Raw genomic sequence first — 23,333 nt, 5'->3', positions numbered from 1 at the left:
ACCTGAAGACAAGAATTCTAAAACCGGTTAAGGTGTTGTTGTTTTTTAACTGCATCTCCATCTATAACTATGCCTTAAGAAGCATGTAGCCTTAACTTTACCTAATAGCGTTTGTAAATTGAGCAATATATTCTTGGCTTTTCAAACAAATAATGATTGACAATGAAGAAGAAGAATTAATGGTTTTGAAATGCATTTTGCCAGGCTGTAGATTCTGATGGTGGTTTGCTTTAGTTTAGAAAGCAGAGGAGTTTGCAGAATTTAAACTTAAGTTTAAATGTTTTTTTCTCCTCCTTTTAAATGTCTCCCCTGTTCACTGTATGTATGCCTGAGCTTACCATTGTTTTTCTAATTGTATTGTGTTCTTTGGACAAACATTAAAGATATTTGAGGGCTGGTCTAGCCATAAGGGTTTAAAAGGCTTTGCGAAACATCCAACATCTCAACACAATGATAGATATGGTTTATTTTTCTGAAGTGTGGTTAAAAACAAACAAACAGAAAGATGATCATTACAGAAACAAATTATTTCAGTCATTACACTTCCCCCCCCCTCCCTCCCACTTGTCTTTAGGGGTTATTGTGTGGCAAGAACAAGAAATTATGTTCTTCTCCAAATGTATTTGTGTTTAGCCATTTTTGTTTAGTTTCCTTCCCTGTCACCTAATTAGCTGCCATCATTATTCATTATTTCATATTAACGATACACGGAAGATTGAGTATACCAAGTTAGCTTCTAGAATTTTTAAAAAAGTTTGAAAAGGCTGAAAAATTGGAAAAGTTTGCATCCCACATTTTTGACCCTTAAAATGTTTGCTTGTGTGTTTACTTCAGAGTCCCAATTTTAATTTTATATATATATATATAGCTTTTAAACGTACTTTGACATTTACTCGAGATTCTGCATCTCTAGGTACCAATTTTCATGGAATGATGGGAGAAATACCCTGATTTCAAGATTAGGGCTGGGCAAGGATAGATACTAAACGTCTAGTAGGTTTCTTGAAGAATAGAAGCAAATCAGCCACCTAGTTGAAGGCAATATCAGTTCATCTTCAGAAATTTCAGGGTTATCCATTGATAGTTTTGCAATCATCACCACAGCTATTGCTTCCATCTATTGGCGGTAAATTATGTGCAATACAAATAGGCAAAGTACATGCACTCAGGCTTGAAATAAACAGAGCCTGGATTAATATGGAAAGTTCTAATTGGATTTAATGGGTTTGGGTAGGACAGTGAGGTTTTAATTCCTGTATATCTCCAGAACTTTTCTATGGTGGCCTGTCTAATTCAATATTTTCTTTCCCTGAAGTTGAACTTCTTTTTGGAAAGGCACCATTCTGATTTCTTGCGACCCTCTTAAATTCAGTCATTTTTGTTAGCTAACCAGCAAAAAAAATATAAATAAATAAATTAGATTTCTGGAATTATCACTGAACGGTCTTCTCCATGACTTCTTGTGTCGTGGCGGATAAATAGCATTCATTTTAATAACATGGTGTAGAAGGCAGGAATGAATTAAGCGAATACATTTTAGTTTGATTAAGCCTTAAACGAACGGCTACACGAAATTCTGTATGTCTTTTTTTCATAGAGCAATAAATATGGAATGTTGAATTAGCTTTTCCTATGTAGGCATTACGGAGTTTTCATTAGAACATGTGGACAAGAAAGCAGCTTGTATTTCTATTGTTGAAGGATTGTTTAACCTTTTACACTTGACTAGAGAATGTAATTATATATATATATATATATAATTATATAATTATATATATATATCTCCACTGTTATGCTAAATGTGGCAGTGATCACAGAATAAAGTTTTATGTTTGCAATATATCAGCCCAGGCTTAAAGGCCATCACCGTAATAAACATTTTTTTTTCTTCCTTTTGCAATATTTAAAATAAATATCAAAAAGCATGCATTGTTCAGACAAAATTAAGTCTGTGCTGTAGAAATATAAAATAAACACAAATAACTTAAACCCTAAAGTGTTCTATGTTATTTCTCAGATGTAGAAGTGTCACCAACGAGTACATATTTATCAGGAGCTCATTTTAGTCTCCGTTTACATTTTCCTTCTTACTTGCAGATACCTTTGTACTTGGCAGTAGTTTGACTTGATTTGACAAAGGTAGATCTTCAGCATCTGGTTACAATAGACCCCGTGATGGCGAACCTATGACACGCATGCCGGAAGTGGCACGCACAGCCATGTCTTTGGGCACGCGAGACATTGCCCATTCCTCTTCCAGGTTCCAGCCCACTGGCTAGCTGGTTTTCATGCGCGTGGGAGTGATGGAAACCGGAAGACCAGGTGGCCCGGGGCGCATGCGCGCGCCGAAAACTAGAAGATCACCTTCCAAACACTCTCATATTAGCTCCTCTTCCAGTTTCCTGCATGCTCACCCCTGCCCATTTTGGCAGTCGGTGCCAAAAGGTTTCGCCTACACTGCAATAGACTGTTGTGGCTTCCCTTGTTCCTGAAAGATATTGAGATAAATCTGGAGAGAAACATCTAAAAACCAGATGCCATTTTCCAATTGGCTAGGTGATTTTAGCTTCCTTTCATAGAACGTTTGTCGAATTGACATTCTTCGTAAGGGTCTTATTTATTATTTTGTACTTACAGGCCACCCAATTCCTTTTGGACTCTGGGTGGCGTACAACATAAAAAAATATAAAATCAATCTAAAACAGTATAAACCCATTAAATACATTCATCCTTAAATGGCCGGAACACAGCGGTGTCAACTATCCATGGCCCCAGGGCTGCCGGCAAAGCCAGGTTTTAACAACCCTGCAGAAGTCCAGTAATATGGGGAAAACACAAACCTCAGGGGTCAGCTGGTTTCAGACGACTGGAGCCTCCACAGAGAAGGCCCCCTCGCGCGGTTCCGCCAACCGACACTATCTGGCTGACGGGACACAGAGAAGGCCCACCCTTACCGGTTACTGGGAGCTATGCGGCTGGCGGCGGGCCTGAAGATAGTCTGGCTCTAAGCCATGTATGTTTTTATAGGTGATAACCAACACCTTGATTTGCACCCGGAGACCGATTGGTGGCCATGCAGCTCGCGGAGTGTTGGTGTGTTATGGGTGTACCTTTGTGCACCCACAACAGCTCACGCGGCTGCATTCTGGATCAATTGTAGTCTCCGAATGTTTTTGAAAGGTAGGCCCACGTAGAGCGCGTTACAATAATCGAATTATTAATACTATTCTATGTACAGGTAAATCTTGACCTACAAAAGGTGGTTTAGTGACTCTTCAAAATTGCAACGGCTCTGAGAGAAGTGAACTATGAGTGTTTTTCACGCTTACGACCATTGTCCCATCCCCATAGTCATGCGATCAAAATTCAAACTTCTGACAAGCCCAAGTCGATGGGGGAAGCCAGATTCACAAAACAACCATGTTCCTGACTTAACAACTGTGGGGATTGCCTTAACAACGGTGGCAGGAAATGTCGTAAAAATGGGGCAAAACTCGCTTAAGAAATGCGTTGCATAAATTTTGGGCTCAATTGTCGTCATATGTCAAGGGCTATCAATATTGTAGAAATTACCTTGATGTAATTCTAGAGGTGGCCTACTGGTGGAGCTCTTGCCTCACAATCAGGAAGGCTGTGAGTTTGATCCTAGTTGGAGGTACACTGAGAATATATCTGCTGAATATAACTCCGCATTGGTGACAGGTAGAGCATCCGGCCATTAAACACTTAGCTCCATTCAGACTCTACCCCGCAAGGGATTATTGGGTCATTAAAAGGAGATGACTTGAGAGGCATTTTCCAACTTCAGCATATCACTGCCTCTCCCTACGTTGAATTTAACATTTCTCCTGCTTAAAGTTGATTATAGACTGATTTATGTGTTCAATGTTGACTTGGTTTCTTAAAATCCAATGCTAAATATTTCTCTCACCAGGGCTACTTCCAAAACACTTAACTTTTACAGTAAGGTAACATTTCCAGAAACCTAAAGGTGAATTGATTTCATTCCTAGGAGGAAGGTCACCCACTGTGAATCCGGTTCTGTCCTAGGGGTACAACATTATTTCAGAATGACTAGACCTGTCTGTGCGATACTTACATGCTGGGTTTTGCTTCCTGGAAGCTTGTATGTGCGATAAACATTACAGCTTCGGTGGAAGGAAGAATAACAGAAAACAATTTATATGCAATTTCTGTCTGGTGATTACCAGCTTTTTTCCCCCACTGGAATATCTTTCTCTCTGACCAAGTACAGTAAGAAATGTAGAATCCTGAAATTGCTGACTTCTCAAAGTTTCTGTGCAAATTTTTAAGGTAGGGTTTGAAAGATCCAAGGATCATGAGAACTTTATATCTTAACATGAATGAACAGAAAAAAGTTATCGTTAGCAGCCCAATTAACATCCGAGAAAAAAAAAATCAAAGTCCAAATCTTGGCCTTCTTCTAATTTATTAACAAAGCCATGTTGGTTACGAACTGTAGTTAGCCTGATACTAACTTTTCCTATAGTTCTCCACCCAGGTTATGGTTCATCCCCATCCCCACACCCACAAGTTCATCACATGGACCACTCTGGTTCTCTCAATGTCCACGATCCTCCCCTGTACTTCTGGCTGGTGCTGAACAAAAGATGACCTTGAATTTCTGGAAGGAATTTGTTGTGGCTAGTATTTTTCCTTCTCATGCAACCATCTGTCCTAAATTCCCACAGTACTTTTCTACTTGTGGCAGGCCAAAGTCTCCAACTCAAAATGATGACAGTTACTTCATTTAAATTTGACTTCAGTAAATCCTGTCTTCCTTTTTCCCGTGTGATTTATGATTCATTTCCCACTAGACGTAACAGCTGTCAGATTTTATTACAAGGGAAGTAAGGGGGGTGTTTGAGGGGGGCAGCTAAAACTAAAATAAAATTAGGTTTTAAAAAGAGTTTGGGTAGAAACTAGGCTAAATGACAAAAGGACATATAGATTTTGAATTTTGATCATGTGCTCATGTAGATGCTTTAGTGGTCTTAATATGTGAAAATTGGTCATAAGTCACTTTTTCCAGTGCCCTTGGCTGTAAATCAAGTACTATCTGTACAAAATATATTTTAAAAAGATATAGTGGTATATAAACGCCTCTACTTATGAAATTTTCTAGATAAGAACCAGGTTTGTAAGTGAAACCATTTTTTGCTTGCAAACCCAAGCCTCCGAAACTGTAACCAGAAAAGGCAGGGAGAAGCCTCTGTGGGCCTCTCTTAAAATCTCCTGGGAGGAAACAGGGCCGGAAAAGGTGGGGAGAAGCCTCCGTGGGGTCTCTAGGAATCTCCTGGGAGGAAACAGGGCCGGAAAAGGCAGGGAGAAGCCTCCGTGGGGCCTCTAGGAATCTCCTGGGAGGAAACATGGCTGGAAAAGATGGAGAGAAGCCTCTGTGGGGCTTCTCTAGGAATCTCCTGGGAGGAAATAGGGCTGGTAAAGGTAGGGAGAAGCCTCCATGGGGCCTCTGTAGGAATCTCCTGGGAGGAAACAGGGCCGGAAAAGGCGGGGAGAAACCTCCGTGGGGCCTCTCTAGGAATCTCCTGGGAGGAAACATGGCTGGAAAAGATGGGGAGAAACCTCCGTGGGGCCTCTCTAGGAATCTCCTGGGAGGAAACAGGGCCAGAAAAGGCGGGGAGAAACCTCCGTGGGGCCTCTGTAGGAATCTCCTGGGAGGAAACAGGGCCGGAAAAGGCGGGGAGAAGCCTCCGTGGGGCCTCTGTAGGAATCTCCTGGGAGGAAACAGGGCCGGAAAAGGCGGGGAGAAGCCTCCGTGGGGCCTCTCTAGGAATCTCCTGGGAGGAAACAGGGCCAGAAAAGGCGGGGAGAAACCTCCGTGGGGCCTCTGTAGGAATCTCCTGGGAGGAAACAGGGCCGGAAAAGGCGGGGAGAAACCTCCGTGGGGCCTCTGTAGGAATCTCCTGGGAGGAAACAGGGCCGGAAAAGGCGGGGAGAAGCCTCCGTGGGGCCTCTCTAGGAATCTCCTGGGAGGAAACGGCTTCCACACTCCAATCGTACACATTATTTGCTTTTACATTGATTCCTATGGGAAAAATTGCTTCTTCTTACAAACTTTTCTACTTAAGAACCTGGTCACGGAACGAATTAAGTTCGTAAGTAGAGGTACCACTGTAATGTGGTCTATTCACCAGCTAAATTTGAAATACACGTGTACCTAAAGTCTCTTTGGGCTCTGATCAACTGATCTGCCAACCACAGACATTTGCCTGAAATCGCAGATATACAAATGAGCATCATTTTGCAGGTGGTCCTCGACTTACGACTGCAACTCAACCCAAAATTGCTATGGTTGTTGCGTTAGTAACACATTCATTAAGTGAATCCAACTTCCCTTTGCTTACTGGACCCCAGGACACTGCAGCCCACAAAAGTATGAATCAGTGGCCAAGCAACTAAATTTTGATCACGTATAGTTTGTCGACTATAAAAAAAAAATGTCTTGGATATGGTCCCTGCGTGGGGCCGAAAGGCAAAAGAAAGCAAATTGCTTCCTCCCATATTCGGGAATACCAGGGTGATTCTACAGAAAACAAACATATAGCCCTTCCCTGGTAAAAGCTTATTCGGAGGTGAGCCTGTAGCTTAGAGGTTAATATCCTGCCTTGTACGCAGAAGCCTACAGGTTCAAATCCTGGTAAGGGTATGCCTAGCTGACGAAAGCATAACAAGCTAGAAATAGATCTATACTAGGTTCCCTTCCTTTTCATTTAATAATAAAAATAATAACAGTTGAAATTGACCTTGGAGGTCTTCTAGTCTTCTGCTTAGGTAGGAAACCCTTCCCTACTTCAAACGGATGGTTATTCAACATCTGCTTTAAAACTTCCAGTGTTGAGGCATTCACAACTTCTGGGGGCAAGCTGTTCCACTGATCAACCGTTCTGACTGTCAGGAAATGTCTCCTTACTTCTAAGTTACTTCTCTCCTTGTTTAGTTTCCACCCATTGCTTCTTCTACCCTCAGGTGCTTTGGAGAATAGGTTGTCCGCAAAAATATATAAAGTGTGTATATGTATATATATACATACATATATATGTTTTTGTAGATTTTCACGGGTACAGGTATGACGGTCTTGGCATATTCGGGTTTCTTCCCGTGTAGGATTCAGAAATTTCTGGCGAAATTCCGAAATTTCTGAATCCTACACGGGAAGAAACCCGAATATGCCAAGACCGACATACATACATACATACATACATACATACATACATACATACATACACACACACACACACACACACACACACACATACATACATACATACATACGTAGATTATTCTGAGTTCGGGTTTTGCCCCGTGTAATATTTTGCATGTCTATGCGACGTTTCGGTGAAATCACATTCACCATCATCAGGCTGAAGTTGTAAGCTTCGTGCTGCTGTAAATCTAGTTTATCTATATCTACAGCAGCACGAAGCTTACAACTTCAGCCTGATGATGGTGAATGTGATTTCACCGAAACGTCGCATAGACATGCAAAATATTACATGGGGCAAAACCCAAACTCAGGACAATCTACATACATATACCCGTGAAAATCTACGAAAACAAATATATATATATATATATATATATATATATATATATATATATATATATATATATATATATATATATATATATATATATATATATATACACAGACATATATTCTTGAAGGGCAGAGATTCCCAAATTGATCACATGTGAAAAAAGTTTCAGGAGTTGAACAACGATAGCACAGCTCCTTCAAAACAGGTAGAATTCAGTGCTGCTAAAAATTCATCATTTAGTTATTTGAAAACGGAGAGGGATTGAGAAGCACAGCATGATACAAAAATTATGTTTTTCCTTGTCTGAAAGTATGTCAATTGCTTGCCAAAAAAAAAAAAAAAAGAGCCTATCTTTTCTGGAATATTCCCCACCCAGAGATATAATACTAGTCTTGTACGAAATATTCTGAATTTATTCACCGACATGTTTCGCATGTAACTCTTAAAAGAGGTTAGCCATAGCTCTAATGTGATTTTTCCCAGTTCTGTCAAGGTGTTATCAGTTTCAGTTTTTCAGTCAATACCAGCGCAAAAATCCCCATTTGTGCCAATTTGTCTGAAATTTGGCAAGCATTGTCTTTGCATAAGAGGTTACTACTCCCACAAAGTTCAGCTTGGCAGAAGTCAATTTTTTTCATGGAAAGAGAAGTTGGACCAGATAATAAACTCAACATTTTCCTTGCTCATTTCAGCAAAAAGGGTAAAATATAGAACATAGAATATAGAGTAAAATATAGTTTCTTAACACTATTTTATACAATTTTGTAATTGAGACTTTTATCAACTTTATACGAAGGAGGGGAAAAAGAAACCAGAGACTTTATTCCAAATAGGCGTTGAGCAGAACATCTTCAGAAATTTTATTACATCAATTATATTTATTATATTACCATGTTTCCCTGTGTATTTTTTTTGAACCCTTATTGCCATGCACTAAAACCTACTCAAGGCAAACAATGCAGCACACCGCAAATTCTCAGTCAAAACTCCACAACAAACCTAACTTTTTTAAAAGATTCATGAACCTTCCTTCCTTCCTTCCTTACTTCCTTCATTTTTTCCTCTTCCTTATTGCTCTTTTTATCCGTCCCTCCTTCCTTCCTATTTTCTTTTCCTTATTACTCTATTTCTCCCTTCCTTCCTTCCTTCCTTCCTTCCTTCCTTCCTTCCTTCCTTCCTTTTCTCCTCTTCCTTATTGCTCTTTTTATCCCTCCCTCCCTCCTTCCTTCCTATTTTCTTTTCCTTATTACTCTATTTCTCCTTCCTTCCTTCCTTCCTTCCTTCCTGTTTTCCTTTTCCTTATTGCTCTCTTTCTACTTCTCCTCTCTCCTTCCCTCCATCCCTCCAACAAAGTACTGACTGGAGAACCCTTCCATTTCTTTCCAAATGTTATGTGGGCATGACTTGATGGGCATGACAGGGGAAGGATACTATAAAATCTCAATTCCCTCCCCACGCCAGGGGAAGTTTACTGCAAAATCCCCATTTCCTGCTGAGGCAGAGAATAGATGGAGGTGGAGCAAGTTGTATTTACAGGTTCTCTGAACTACTCAAAATGTCCCACTACCGGTTCTCCAGAACTGCTCAGAACATGCTGAGTCTCACCTCTACTTCAACTAAACCAAAAGGAGCCTTTTATTTCCAACTCAGTTAGTGTTTCTATTTAAAACTATTGAAATAATTAAAACTATTGAAATAATAGTTGTGCAGTAGATAGTTGGAGAAAAGATCAGATTCAATGAGAAAAAGGATAAGATTAAAAGTGTTGACTTTCCGTTTGTTGATCCTATTAAAATTAAGTCCCCCGAAAGAGGATTAATTCTCAGGAATCGGTGCCTGGTACTGCTATATATATATAATAGATAACACAATTGGAAGGGACCTTGTAGGTCATCTAGTCCAACCCCCTGCCTAAGCAGCAAGACCCTACACCTGGAATTGAACTCACAACCCCCTTATTGTGAGGCAAGAGCTCCACCTCTAGGACACAGGAGCTGAACATGTTTCTCACTTCTCATTCCCTCCCAAGTTTCTTTACTTTTAATCCTTTCTAACTAAAGTTTGAATTACAATTGCAAAAAAAAAAAAAAGTGGAAGAAACAGAGTGGATGGTTGAAATTTCAACCTAAATATTAAAACCTTAAGGTAGCAGCTGTTGGAATGGTGTATGTAATTTCTGGGGGAATTATGTGTGTTTGTTTTGTTTTGTTTTGTTTATTATTAGATTTGTATGCTGTTAATTTGTTTCTCAGAAGGTATCAGGAAATTAAAGGGGAAGAGTTGGTATGGTTTCTAGGATGCCAAGTGAGAGGAAAATGAGAAATGGTGTGGAGTGTGAAAATAGATTTTTTTTAAAAAAATTAATCCTTACCCTTAATTAGCTCAGCTGGATTCCCCCACTCTTCTACAAATTTTGTGAATGAAAATAACAATAGCATATAAAGCCCTTCATGGCATCAGACCACAATATCTCCAGGACCGCCTTCTGCCGCACGAATCCCAGCAACCGGTTAAGTCCCACAGAGTTGGCCTTCTCCGGGTCCCGTCGACCCAACAATGTCGTTTGGCGGGCCCCAGGGGAAGAGCATGGGGGAATTGAAACATCTCCCCTGGGCCTATACAGTTTACGTATGGTATGTTTGTGTGTATGTTTGCTTTTAATAATGGGTTTTTTAGTGTTTCGCTTAAATTATTAGATTTGTTATATATTGTTTATTATTGCTGTGAGCCGCCCTGAGTCTACGGAGAGGGGCGGCATACAAATCTAATGAATAAATTAATAAATAAATTTATAGCATTTAGACTGCCAGTGGTACTTCTACTTAAGAACGCCTCTACTTAAGAACTTTTCTAGATAAGAACCGGGTGTTCAAGATTTTTTTGCCTCTTTTCAAGAACCATTTTCTATTTAAGAACCCGAGCCTGGAAAAATTTCCCAGGAAATTTGAGAGTGGCACGAAGGCCCGGCCAGTTTCCTGCCGTTTTCCCTTTAATCCCGGCCATCTCGGGCTTTTCTGAACCGCCAGAGGAGCCTTTCGGTGGCGCTTAAAGAGGGTCTGGCAGTCCAGAGCGAATGGAGCATTTTCCTTTCTCTGGGCACTTGGAGAGGGAATAAACCACTTCACTGGGGTGACTTCTTCGCGCTGGCTCCCATACACCCAGCACGAGCGTCCCGCAGCGTCTGGGCGCGGAAAGGCAAAAGGGGGCACGTCACCCTGGCCGAATCAATTCCCACCCAAATTTCGAGCTTTTATATCTTTCCTATTGGGTTTGCACGCATTATTTGCTTTTACATTGATTCCTACGGGAAAAATTGCTTCTACTTACAATAATTATAATAATAATAATTTCCCTCATCACCTCGAGGCTCGACTATTGTAATGCTCTCTACATGGGGCTACCTTTGAAAAGTGTTCGGAAACTTCAGATCGTGCAGAATGCAGCTGCGAGAGCTATTATGGGCTTCCCTAAATATGCCCATGTTACACCAACACTCCGCAGTCTGCATTGGTTGCCCATCAGTTTCCGGTCACAATTCAAAGAGTTGGTTATGACCTATAAAGCCCTTCATGGCATCGGACCAGAATATCTCCGAGACCGCCTTCTGCCACACGAATTCCAGCGACCGGTTAGGTCCCACAGAGTTTGGCCTTCTCCGGGTCCCGTTGACTAAACAATGTCGTTTGGTGAGACCCAGGAGAAGAGCCTTCTCTGTGACGGCCCCGATCCTCTGGAACCAGCTTCCCCCGGAGATTAGAACTGCCCCTACCCTCCATGCCTTTCGTAAAGTTCTTAAGACCCATCTCTGCCATCAGACATGGGGGAACTGACACATCTCCCCCGGACCTATACAGTTTATACATGGTAGGTTTGTGTGTATGTTTGCTTTTAATAATGGGGTTTTTAGCGGTTTTTAAATTATTAGATTTGTTCTTACATTGTTCTTGTTATTGTTGTGAGCCGCCCCGAGTCTTCGGAGAGGGGCGGCATACAAATCTAATTAATAATAATAATAATAATAATAATAATAACAACAACAACAACTACTACTACTACTACTACTACTATTACTATTATTATTATTATTATTATTATTATTATTATTATTATTATTATTATTATTTATTGGATTTGTATGCCGCCCCTCTCCGTAGACTCAGGGCGGCTGACAACAATGATAAAAACAGCATGCGACAATCCAATAATAAAACAACTAAAAACCCCTATAAAACCAAACATACACACAGACATACTATGCATAACTTGTAATGGCCTAGGGGGAAGGAATATCTCAACTCCCCCATGCCTGGCGGTATAAATGAGTCTTGAGTAGTTTACGAAAGACAGGGAGAGTGGGGGCAATTCTAATCTCCGGGGGGAGTTTGTTCCAGAGGGCCGGAGCCGCCACAGAAAAGGCTCTTCCCCTGGGGCCCGCCAAATGACATTGTTTAGTCGACGGGACCCGGAGAAGGCCAACTCTGTGGGACCTTATCGGTCGCTGGGATTCGTGCGGTAGCAGGCGGTTCTGGAGGTAGTCTGGTCCAAAGCCATGTAGGGCTTTAAAGGTCATGACCAACACTTACAAACTTTTCTACCTGGTCACGGAACGAATTAAGTTCGTAAGTAGAGGTACCACTGTATATATCCCTTCACCGTGCTTTACAGACCTCTCTAAAGCAGTTTGCAGAGTCAGCGTATTGCTTCCAACAAACTGGATCCTCATTTTATCCACCTCGGAAGGATGGAAGGCAGTGTCAACCTTGAGCCTGGTGAGATTCGATCTGCCCAGTTTTAACAAACTCATTGAAATGAATTTGTGCAATAGATCTCCATCTCTGGAAATGTTTGCTTCTTGTGGTGTAAATTATTATTATTATTATTATTATTATTATTATTATTATTATTAATTGGATTTGTATGCCGCCCCTCTCCGCAGACTCGGGGTGGCTAACAACAGCAGTAAAACAGTACAACAAAATCCAACACTAAAAAACCAGTTAAAAACCCATTATATAAAAACCAATCATACATACAAACATACCATACATAAAATTGTGAAGGCCTAGGGGGAAAGTGTATCTTAGTTCCCCCATGCCTGGCGGCAGAGGTGGGTTTTAAGCAGCTTACGAAAGGCAAGGAGGGTGGGGGCAATTATAATCTCTGCGGGAAGTTGGTTCCAGAGGGTCGGGGCCGCCACAGAGAAGGCTCTTCCTCTGGGTCCCGCCAAGCGACATTGTTTGGTTGATGGGACCCGGAGAAGACCCACTCTGTGGGACCTAACTGGTCGCTGGGATTCATGTGGCAGAAGGCGGTCCCTGAGATATTCTGGTCCGGTGCCATGAAGGGCTTTATAGGTCATAACCAACACTTTGAATTGTGACCGGAAACTGATCGGCAACCAATGCAGACTGTGGAGTGTTGGAGTAACATGGGCATATTTGGGAAAGCCCATGATTGCTCTCGCAGCTGCATTCTACACAATCTGAAGTTTCCGAACACTTTTCAAAGGTAGCCCCATGTAGGATATGTGGGATACCTTAAATTCCCACATATTTATGATGGGTTATAATTGGACAGTTAAAAGAATAGATGTATTTCAACTTCAATTTATCTTGCACTGTCTCAAATGTTCTTGGAAATGATGTGTTTCGGTTGCTCTTTATGTACCATGCTGTGCATAACATCAAGCTATTACGTGGCTGGCTTGTCTTTTAGCAAACCATGGGGACGGCTGGTGGAAAATTATAATAATCAACCGTTCACTCTGATGTGTCATTGATGTATGACAAAATCTTGTGTCTGTGCTCTACCTGTTGCATTTAGGTACTGAGAGAAAAAATTGGAAAAATACAAGAGTGGCTTACTCTTTTTAAAAAAAATATATTTTCTTTTAATAAACATAAAACAATTCAATGTTTACATGAACAGTGTGTTGTCTGAGTACAGTTCATTTTGAAAATTATTAATGTCAATAATAACAATGATAATATTCATAAGATTAATAATGTTCCTATAATCATGAGTCTCCGGAGAAGGGCAGCCTACAAACCGAAGTAATAAACAAATAATAATATTTGCTTATCCATTTTAATAAGCCTTCCTTATACAGTGGTACCTCATGATACGAACCCCTCGTGATACGAACTCCTCGTGATACGAACCCCTCGTGATACGAACTCCTCGTGATACGAACCCCTCGTAATATGAACCTGGGGTTTGGAAATTTTTTGCCTCTTCTTACAAACTAGAGAAATGGTCAAAGCAATGGAAACTGCAGTTTAATGTTTCCAAATGTAAAATAATGCACTTGGGGAAAAGGAATCCTCAATCTGAGTATTGTATCGGCAGTTCTGTGTTAGCAAATACTTCAGAAGAAAAGGATTTAGGGGAAGTGATTTCTGACAGTCTCAAAATGGGTGAACAGTGCAGTCAGGCGGTAGGGAAAGCAAGTAGGATGCTTGGCTGCATAGCTAGAGGTATAACAAGCAGGAAGAGGGAGATTATGATCCCGCTATATAGAATGCTGGTGAGACCACATTTGGAATACTGTGTTCAGTTCTGGAGACCTCACCTACAAAAAGATATTGACAAAATTGAACGGGTCCAAAGACGGGCTACAAGAATGGTGGAAGGTCTTAAGCATAAAACGTATCAGGAAAGACTTAATGAACTCAATCTGTCTAGTCTGGAGGACAGAAGGAAAAGGGGGGACATGATCGAAACATTTAAATATATTAAAGGGTTAAATAAGGTCCCGGAAGGAAGTGTTTTTAATAGGAAAGTGAACACAAGGACAAGGGGACACAATCTGAAGTTAGTTGGGGGAAAGATCAAAAGCAACATGAGAAAATATTATTTTACTGAAAGAGTAGTAGATCCTTGGAACAAACTTCCAGCAGACGTGGTAGATAAATCCACAGTAACTGAATTTAAACATGCCTGGGATAAACATCCATCCATCCTAAGATAAAATACAGAAAATAGTATAAGGGCAGACTAGATGGACCAGGAGGTCTTTTTCTGCCGTCAGACTTCTATGTTTCTATGTTTCTAACTTTTTTCGGCTTACGAACCCAACGCAGATCGCAAAATGGCGCTCCGCTGGGCGCCGCCGCCCAGCTGTCACCTTTTAAAACAGCCGGGGGGCTTCTCGGCATTTTCCAGAACGCAGAACCCGGAAGTTCAGGTTCGGGTTCAGGTTCCGGAGGCCACCAAGAAGCGCTCGGCTGTTTCAGAAGGTTACAGCCGGCCGCCGCTGCTCAGCGGAGCGCCATTTTTGTGATTGGCGGTGGCGTTTTCGGCCGATCTGGAGGCTAGAAAGGAGGTGGGGAATCCCAATACGGAATTCCATGGGCGGAGCTTTGATGTCACGAAGACGTCCACTCTTCCTGAGCTGAAGAAGCTTTGTGGAGGAGAAGCAAAATGTGTTTGAAGAAAAACCAGGCACATTTAAAATACAATGTTCCCTCGATTTTCGCAGGTTCGAACTTCGCGAATAGCCTATACCACGGTTTTTCAAAAAATATTAATTAAAAAATACTTCGCGCTTTTTTTCCTATACCACGGTTTTTCCCACCCGATGACATCATATGTCATCGCCAAATTAATAATTTTTGCAAATAAATAACCAAAAAAAAAAATTATTGTTCATAAATAATTATGTTTATAAATATCAGGATTTCTAAGTGTCTTATTCAAAGGCGAGTACCAGTAATAATGGTGAGTCAATGGTTGTTAAGGGAATGGGAAATGGTAATTTAGGGGTTTAAAGTGTTAAGGGAAGGCTTGTGATACTGTCCATAGCCAAAAATGGTGTATTTACTTCCGCATCTCTACTTCGCGGAAATTTGACTTTCGCGGGCGGTCTCGGAACCCATCCCCAGCGGAAATCGAGGGAACACTGTATTTGATCTGTGGGAAAACAACAACAACCCTAAGTTGTAAACCATTTCTCTGTTTTTTTTAATTATTTTTTTCCAAAAACGAAGATAATTCTGCATAGATAGAAGGATGTTCTTATGGTCATGTGCCTTTCTAAATCATGTTGTCTACTTGTAGGAGGAGGAAGAAATGACGTATGAGCAAACTTTAGAATTTCGCAGAGGGGGGGATGGGCAACCCAGGCGCTCAACACGACCGACTCAACAGTTTTACCAACCTCCAAGAGCTAGAAACTGATCAAAGGTAAACCATTACTTCTTACAATTTTTTTAAAAAAACACCCTACTGTATTTTTCAGAGTTTAAGATGCACCTTAGTTTTGGGGAAGGAAAATAGGAAAAAAAATCTACCTACCAGCAATGTCCCCTCTAATTTTTTTCTGGTATGGGCGGAAAAGTATAGTGTCTGGGCAGCATAGAACTCTAAATAAATAAATAAATGAATGAATGAATAAATAAATAAGTGTGGGTGCGTGCTATCACGCATGCGTGAGTTCTGACATCCATAATTTGCTCCCCCTCTTTCCTCTCTTTCTGTCTCCTCCTTCCTCTCTCATCTATCTTTCCTTCCTCTCCCTCCCTTTCTTTCCTTTCTCTCCCTTTCTGTCTATCCTTTCTGTCTCTCACCCCTTCTCCCTCCTTCATTCCCTTTCTCTCCCTCCCTTTCTCTCTTTCCTTTCTCTCCCTCGTTCTATCCTTTCTATCCCTCACTCTTTCTTTTTCTCCCTCCTTCATATCTTCTTTCTCTCCCCCCTTCCTCCCTCTTTCCTTTCTCCCCCTCCCTTTCTCTTCCTTTTTCTCTATCCTTCCTACCTCTTACACTTTCTTTCTCTCCCTCCTTCATTCAACTTTCTCTCCCTCGTTCTCCCCTGGGGCTGCCTGTGCCTGCCCTGCACCACCCAACACGGACGGACAGCCCCCGGAAAAGGGTGCGCGGGGGGGCGTTTTGGGGTGCGCTGGCGCAGGCATGCACAGCCGACAGGGAACGGTGCCTACCAGGTATTCATCTGGCTAGCATCTTTAGTCTGGTCAGTTTAAGCACATTATTTTACCCCCCTGGTTAGAGCTGGAAAAAAAAAAACTTCGGAGGGAGTAGCAATGAAAACAAGCCTGCAAAGACTTAGGGCTTGGAAAAAGCTTCTTCGGAGTAGCATTGAAACATCCTGCAAGCTAGGAAGATCGTTAGGACTGGGCGGAAAAAGGCTTAGAAAAAGCTGCATTCGCAGTATAAGATGCACCCAAATTTTCAGCCTCTTTTAGGGGGGAAAAGAGTGCGTCTTACACTCTGAAAAATACAATAATTTTTATTCATCTGGATTTCCCTTGACATTTCAAATAACTCTGAAAAAGGAATGCAAAATGCCTTTCGATACATTTCATATCAAGTATTTTTGGTACTTTTGTCCAGCCTGGTTCATAATTGGGTGATAAATACAATGAATTGTATGATAAATACAATGACGCGTACCTTCCGTCCCCTGTCCTCATGTCTATCTTATGTTTCTACTAGCTCCATGTATATGAACTCTATTATTCCCAATGATTATTTCTTCCATATTATTCCCAATGTCTTATCTCCTATTCTTTTATTGATGTATTTTACTATGATTATATCCTCTGAAACCTACATTATGTATAGACAAAATATAAGTAAGTAAGTAAGTAAGTAAGTAAGTAAGTAAGTAAGTAAGTAAGTAAGTAGAGAGAGAGAGAGAAAGAAAAGGAAGAAAGAAAGAAAGAAAGAAAGAAAGAAAGAAAGAAAGAAAGAAAGATAGAAAACATCCGGGACCGCCTTCTGCCGCACGAATCCCAGCGACCGGTTAGGTCCCACAGAGTCGGTCTTCTCCGGGTCCCGTCAACTAAACAATGTCGTCTGGCAGGACCCAGGGGAAGAGCCTTCTCTGTGGCGGCCCCGACCCTCTGGAACCAGCTCTCCCCGGAGATCAGAATTGCCCCCACCCTCCTTGCCTTTCGTAAGCTCCTTAAAACCCACCTCTGTCGTCAGGCTTGGGGGAACTGAACTACCCTTTTCCCCCCCTAGGCCTATACAATTTATGCATGGTATGTTTGTGTGTATCTTTGGTTTTAAATAAGGGTTTTTAATTATTTTAAACATTAGATTTGTTATATGCTGTTTACTACTGTTGTTAGCCGCCCTGAGTCTATGGAGAGGGGCGGCATACAAATCTAATGAATGAATGAATGAATGAATGAATGAATGAATGAATGAAAGAAAGAAAGAAAGAAAGAATGAATGAATGAATGAATGAATAAATATTGTATCAACCATGCCTTCGGCGTGTCCATTTTTACATTTTAATTACCAAGAGTAAAACTTTACTGATATATCTATGTGTGCATGTGTGTATGTAAACATTGTATATCTTATTCAGTCTCTTTTCCCCCCCAAATGGTCTCTATATGCTCATAATATGTGCAAATTATCCCAATGAATGTCTGTAAATATTCTCAGTTATCTGGGTCATGGTTGTCCCAAAGGTGCTTTTCCAGGAGGCAACTGGACTTCCTTGTTGTTGTTTTTCCCCCTTTGAAGACATTTTGCTTCTCCTCCAATAAGCTTCATCAGTTCTGATAGGGTGGTGGGGAATGGAAGGATTTATATTCCTTGCAGACATCTGGTCATTTGTATCCTTTTAGAGGGTCGTTGAAACACTTGGAGGTTTATCTGTGTCTTCAGGGTCACTCGAGTAATGCAAATGGTTCCTGAAGTCCTGCAATTTTTTCTTTGGAAATCCATTTCTACTCCCACACCCGTTGTTCCGCCCAAATTGTATAGCTGAAAGTCTTTGAATTTGGGAAAAAATTGCAGACTATAGGAACCATCTACATTACTCGGGTGACCCTAAGAACACATATAAACCTCCAAGTGTTTCAGTGACCCTCTAAAAGGATGCAAAAGTCCATCTGTCCATTTCCCCACCATCCTCTCAGAAATGAAGAAGCTTCTTGGATGAAAAATGAAGCTTCTTCAAAGAAAAAAAACAGAAACTCCAATTGCCTCCTGAAAACAAAGCACCTATGGAACATCCTGAAGAACAGAGAGAGTAATGCAGTCTGCATTGGTTGCCGATCAGTTTCCGGTCACTATTCAAAGTGTTGGTTATGACCTATAAAGCCCATCATGGCACCGGACCAGATTATCTCCAGGACCGCCTTCTGCTGCACGAATCCCAGTGACCAGTTAAGTCCCACAGAGTGGGTCTTCTCTGGGTCCCATCAACTAAACAATGCCGCTTGGCAGGACCCAGGGGAAGAGCCTTCTCTGTGGCGGCCCCGGCCCTCTGGAACCAACTCCCCCCAGAGATTAGAATTGCCCCCACCCTCCTTGCTTTTCGTAAGCTACTTAAAACCCACCTCTGCTGCCAGGCATGGGGGAACTGAGATACTCTTTCCCCCTAGGCCGTTACAATTTTATGCATGGTATGTCTGTATGTCTGTTTGTTTTTTATTATAGTGGGTTTTTAATTGTTTTTAGTATTGGATTATTATTATATGCTGTCTTATTATTGTTGTTAGCCGCCCCGAGTCTTCGGAGAGGGGTGGCATACAAATCCAATAAATAAATAAAATAAATAAAACCGATAACATTTTGCCCAGGTTTGCCTGGTGCACCAGTTGCGGCCCTATTTGGACACGGAGTCATTGTTCATGGTCGCTCATGCCCTCATCACCTCAAGGTTTGATTACTGCAACGCTCTCTACATGGGTCTGCCTTTGAAAAGTATTCGGAAACTTCAGATCGTGCAGAATGCGGCCGCGAGAGCCATTGTGGGGCTTCCTAAATTCACGCACGTTTCTACAACACTCCGTCGCCTGCACTGGCTGCCAATCAGTTTCCGGTCACAATTCAAAGTGTTGGTTATGACCTTTAAAGCCCTACATGGCAATGGACCAGAGTACCTCCGGAACCGCCTGCTACCGCACGAATCCCAGCGACCGATAAGTTCCCACAGAGTTGGCCTTCTTCACGTCCCGTCGACTAAACAATGCCGTTTGGCAGGCCCCAGGAGAAGAGCCTTCTCTGTGGCGGCCCCGGCCCTCTGGAACCAACTCCCCCCAGAGATTAGAACAGCCCCCACCCTCCTTGTCTTTTGCAAATTACTCAAGAGCCACCTATATCGCCAGGCATGGGGGAACTGAGACATCTCCCCAGGCTTTTATATTTTATGTTTGGTATGTATATGTTGTATGGTTTTAATTGTTGGGGTTTTATATATTTTTCCTATATATCTAATATTAGATTTGTTTACCATTATATTGTTTTTATTATTGTTGTGAGCCGCCCCGAGTCTTCGGAGAGGGGCGGCATACAAATCTAATAAATTGAATTGAATTGAATTATCCCACTTTCTCCTTTTTTTCTCCACTTCAGATATTTATTGTGGCGAGATCCTTTCTGCATTTTTTCTGGAAGAAGAACGTTTTTGAAAATATCCAGATGGGGAGTATACAAATCTACCCACCAATGACTGTTGGGTTGTTGTTTTTTTAAGTTAATGCTGTGAAGCTAAAATTTTTACATATACATATATATATATATGTATATAAATTTTAAAAAAGAATCTTGTTAATACTGACATCAATAAAAGCCACCATGCTCTCAGCATTGTCCTTGCTTTGCGTTTTTCTGCCCACGTGAACGGATCTCTTTCATGCCGTACGAATCCCAGTGACTGATAAGGTCACGTCGACTAAACAATGTTGTCTGGCAGGCCCCAGGGGAAGAGCCTTCTCTGTGGCGGCCCCAGCCCTCTGGAATCAACTTCCCCCAGAGATTAGAACTGCCCCCACCCTCCCTGTCTTTCGTAAACTACTCAATTCACTTATACCGCCAGGCATGGGGGAGTTGAGACACATTTCCCCCAGGCTTTTCTATACTTTGTTTTATGTTTGGTATGAATGTGTTGTTTGGGTTTTTAAATAATGATAGGGTTTTATACGTTTTTAATATTAGATTTGTTCCACTGCTATATTGTTTTTATTGCTGTTGTGAGCCGCCCCAAGTCTTCGGAGAGGGGCGGCATACAAATCAAATCAAATCAATAAATAAATCTCTTTCATGCCGCACGAATCCCAGTGACCGATAAGGTCCCACAGAGTAGGCCTTCTCCGGGTCCTGTCGACTAAACAATGTCGTCAGGGGAAGAGCCTTCTCTGTGGCGGACCCAGCCCTCCGGAATCAACTCCCCCCAGAGATCAGAACTGCCCCCACCCTCCTTGCCTTTCGTAAGTTATTGAAGACCCACCTATGTCACCAGGCATGGGGAAATTAAATTACTCCTGGGCTTATATTGTTTGTTTATTATTATTATTATTATTATTATTATTATCATCATCATCATCATCATCATCATCATCATTATTATCATCATTATTATTATTTATTAGATTTGTATGCCACCCCTCTCTGCAGACTCGGGGCGGCTCACAACAACAATAAAACAGTATACAATAAACAAATCTAATATTTAAAAAATATCTAAAAACCCATTATTTTAAACAACATGCAACACAAGCATACCATATGTATGATATGATTGGGTCGCATGGTTTTAATAATGGGTTTTTAGATGTCTTTTAATATATTGGATTTGTCACGTTGTTTTTGTTGCGAGCCGCTCCGAGTCTGTGGAGAGGGGCGGCATACAAATCTAATAAATAATAAATAAATATTTTAAAAAATGGATGGGCTCTCAAAGTTGGATGGACTTGAAAAGTTGAGAACGGAGTAGGACCTGGTTTTTTGCAGCATCTAACTCACAGGGCGTCAGACTTGATTTCATTGAGGGCCGCATAGGGGTTGTGTTTGACTTGAGGGGGGCAGGGGGCAGGGCAGGGCTGGGAGGGCGTGGCCAGCTCAATGTCAATCCTGTCAGGGCGCCTGTTCTGCCAGCGAAAACGGGCTCCTGAGGGTCCTCCTAAGGTCCGTTTTCACTGGCAGACACACTGCACTGCCAGTCATTGAGGGCCGCATAGGGGTTGTGTTTGACTTGAGGGGGGCAGGGGGCAGGGCTGGGCCAGGGGGGCATGGCCAGATTTATGTCAATCCTGTCAGGGTGCCTGTTCTGCCAGCAAAAATGGGCCCCTGAGGGTCCTCCTAAGCTTTGCTTTCACTGGCAGACGCACTGTACTGCTGGTCATTGAGGGCCGCATAGGGGTTGTGTTTGACTTGAGAGGGGCAGCTTGATGTCAATGGCCAGCTTGGCGTCAATCCTATCAGGCCTGGACGCTGTGCCAGCAAAAACATGCTCCTGAGGGTCCTCCACTTTCACTGACAGAAGAACTGCACTGCCGATCCTTCACCGTTTCTTAGATCGTGGGCCAGATCTAAGTACCTCATGGGCTGGATCCGGTCTCCAGGCCTTGAGTTTGACGCCCCTGATCTTGGCTAATCTTCAGATGCTAAGAAGATGAAATCTGATTAGTCCCTGAATGAGAGAAGTGTCAGGCCGAAACCATTGTTTGAGTTAGAGATTTTCGCCTGCCACAATTAGAGTAGTACCAGGGGGATTGGGAGGGGTGGTTGCATGAGGGAGGAAGACACGAGCCACAACAAATTCCTTTCTTGAAGTTCCAAGGTCATCCTTTGTTCAGCACAAGCTGGAAGTACAGGGGAGGATCGTGGACATGCAGACAAACGAACTGGTCCACTTGATGAATTTATTTTATTTTATTTTAAATTTATTTTATTTTATTTTACATTTATTTTATTTTACATTTATTTTATTTTATTTTACATTTATTTTATTTCATTTTACATTTATTTTATTTTATTTTACATTTATTTTATTTCATTTTACATTTATTTTATTTTATTTTACATTTATTTTATTTTATTTTACATTTATTTTAAATGGATTAATTGGTTGATTGATTGATTGATTGATTGGCTGCCCTTTTCTAAAAGGCTCAGGGTGGCTTACACCATAAAGTCAATGGAAAATATAAGAAATATAAAAGCAAATCTAAGACTGCAACAATTAAAAGTGTTTAACTAAAAACCAATCACAATTATTCATTCATACCATCGGCCGGAGCAAGAAGATAAAGGTCAACGGCCCCAGGCCTGTCGGCAAAGATGTGTTTTACAGCCTTACAAAAGGCCAGGAGGGTGGCGGGCAGCACAAATCTTTGGGAGGAGTTGATTCCAAAGGGCTGGAGCCGCCACAAAGAAGGCCCTTCCCCTGGGTCCTGCCAGGTGATATTGCTTGGCTGACGAGATCCAGAGAAGGCTGACGATTGGGACACATGAGGCAATAGACGGTCCCGTAAGTAATCTGTTCCTAAGCCATGTAGGGCTTTAAACCTGTGGGTGTGGGGATGGGGGATGAACCTCAACATGGGCGGGGAACTGTAGGAAAACTTTAGTACCGGTATGCCTAAAGTTCGTAACCAACATGACTTTGACAATAAATTGGAGCTTGGAAGAAAGTCAAGGTTTGGACTCTGTAAGAAAAATTCCCCAGACCAAGAGAATAAAAGCTAAAAAGCTTTATTAACAACATGATATACAGTGATACCTTGTCTTACAAACTTAATTGGTTCTGGGATGAGGTTCTTAAGGTGAAAAGTTTGTAAGACGAAACAATGTTTCCCATAGGAATCAATGGAAAAGCAATTAATGCGTGCAAGCCCAAAATTCACCCCTTTTGCCAGCCGAAGCACCCGTTTTTACACTGCTGAGGCTCCCCTCCATGAGAAACACCACCGACGGGCTTCTGTGTTTTTGTGATGCTGCGATTTCACTGAGGCTTCCCTAACTGGGAAACCTCACCTCCGGACTTCCGTTGCC

At 41.7% G+C, this 23,333-nt stretch overlaps 1 protein-coding gene across 1 annotated transcript in view; it reads left to right on the top strand.

The window, feature by feature from the left end:
* Positions 1-20,144, top strand: part of TDRD3 (tudor domain containing 3) — an 88,985-nt gene extending 68,841 nt beyond the window's left edge. The window contains exons 13-14 of the mRNA XM_070751368.1: positions 15,639-15,764; positions 19,914-20,144. Coding sequence (XP_070607469.1) covers positions 15,639-15,758 — 120 coding nt within the window. The 3' untranslated portion in view covers positions 15,759-15,764; positions 19,914-20,144. The remainder of the gene's footprint in view (positions 1-15,638; positions 15,765-19,913) is intronic.
* The last annotated feature ends 3,189 nt before the right edge of the window (positions 20,145-23,333 follow it).

The sequence above is a fragment of the Erythrolamprus reginae genome, chromosome 4 (genome assembly GCF_031021105.1).
Source record: "Erythrolamprus reginae isolate rEryReg1 chromosome 4, rEryReg1.hap1, whole genome shotgun sequence".
Taxonomy (NCBI): domain Eukaryota; kingdom Metazoa; phylum Chordata; class Lepidosauria; order Squamata; family Dipsadidae; genus Erythrolamprus; species Erythrolamprus reginae.
The sequence above is the reverse complement of the archived record's forward strand: the minus strand, read 5'-3'. Positions and strand labels throughout refer to the sequence as shown.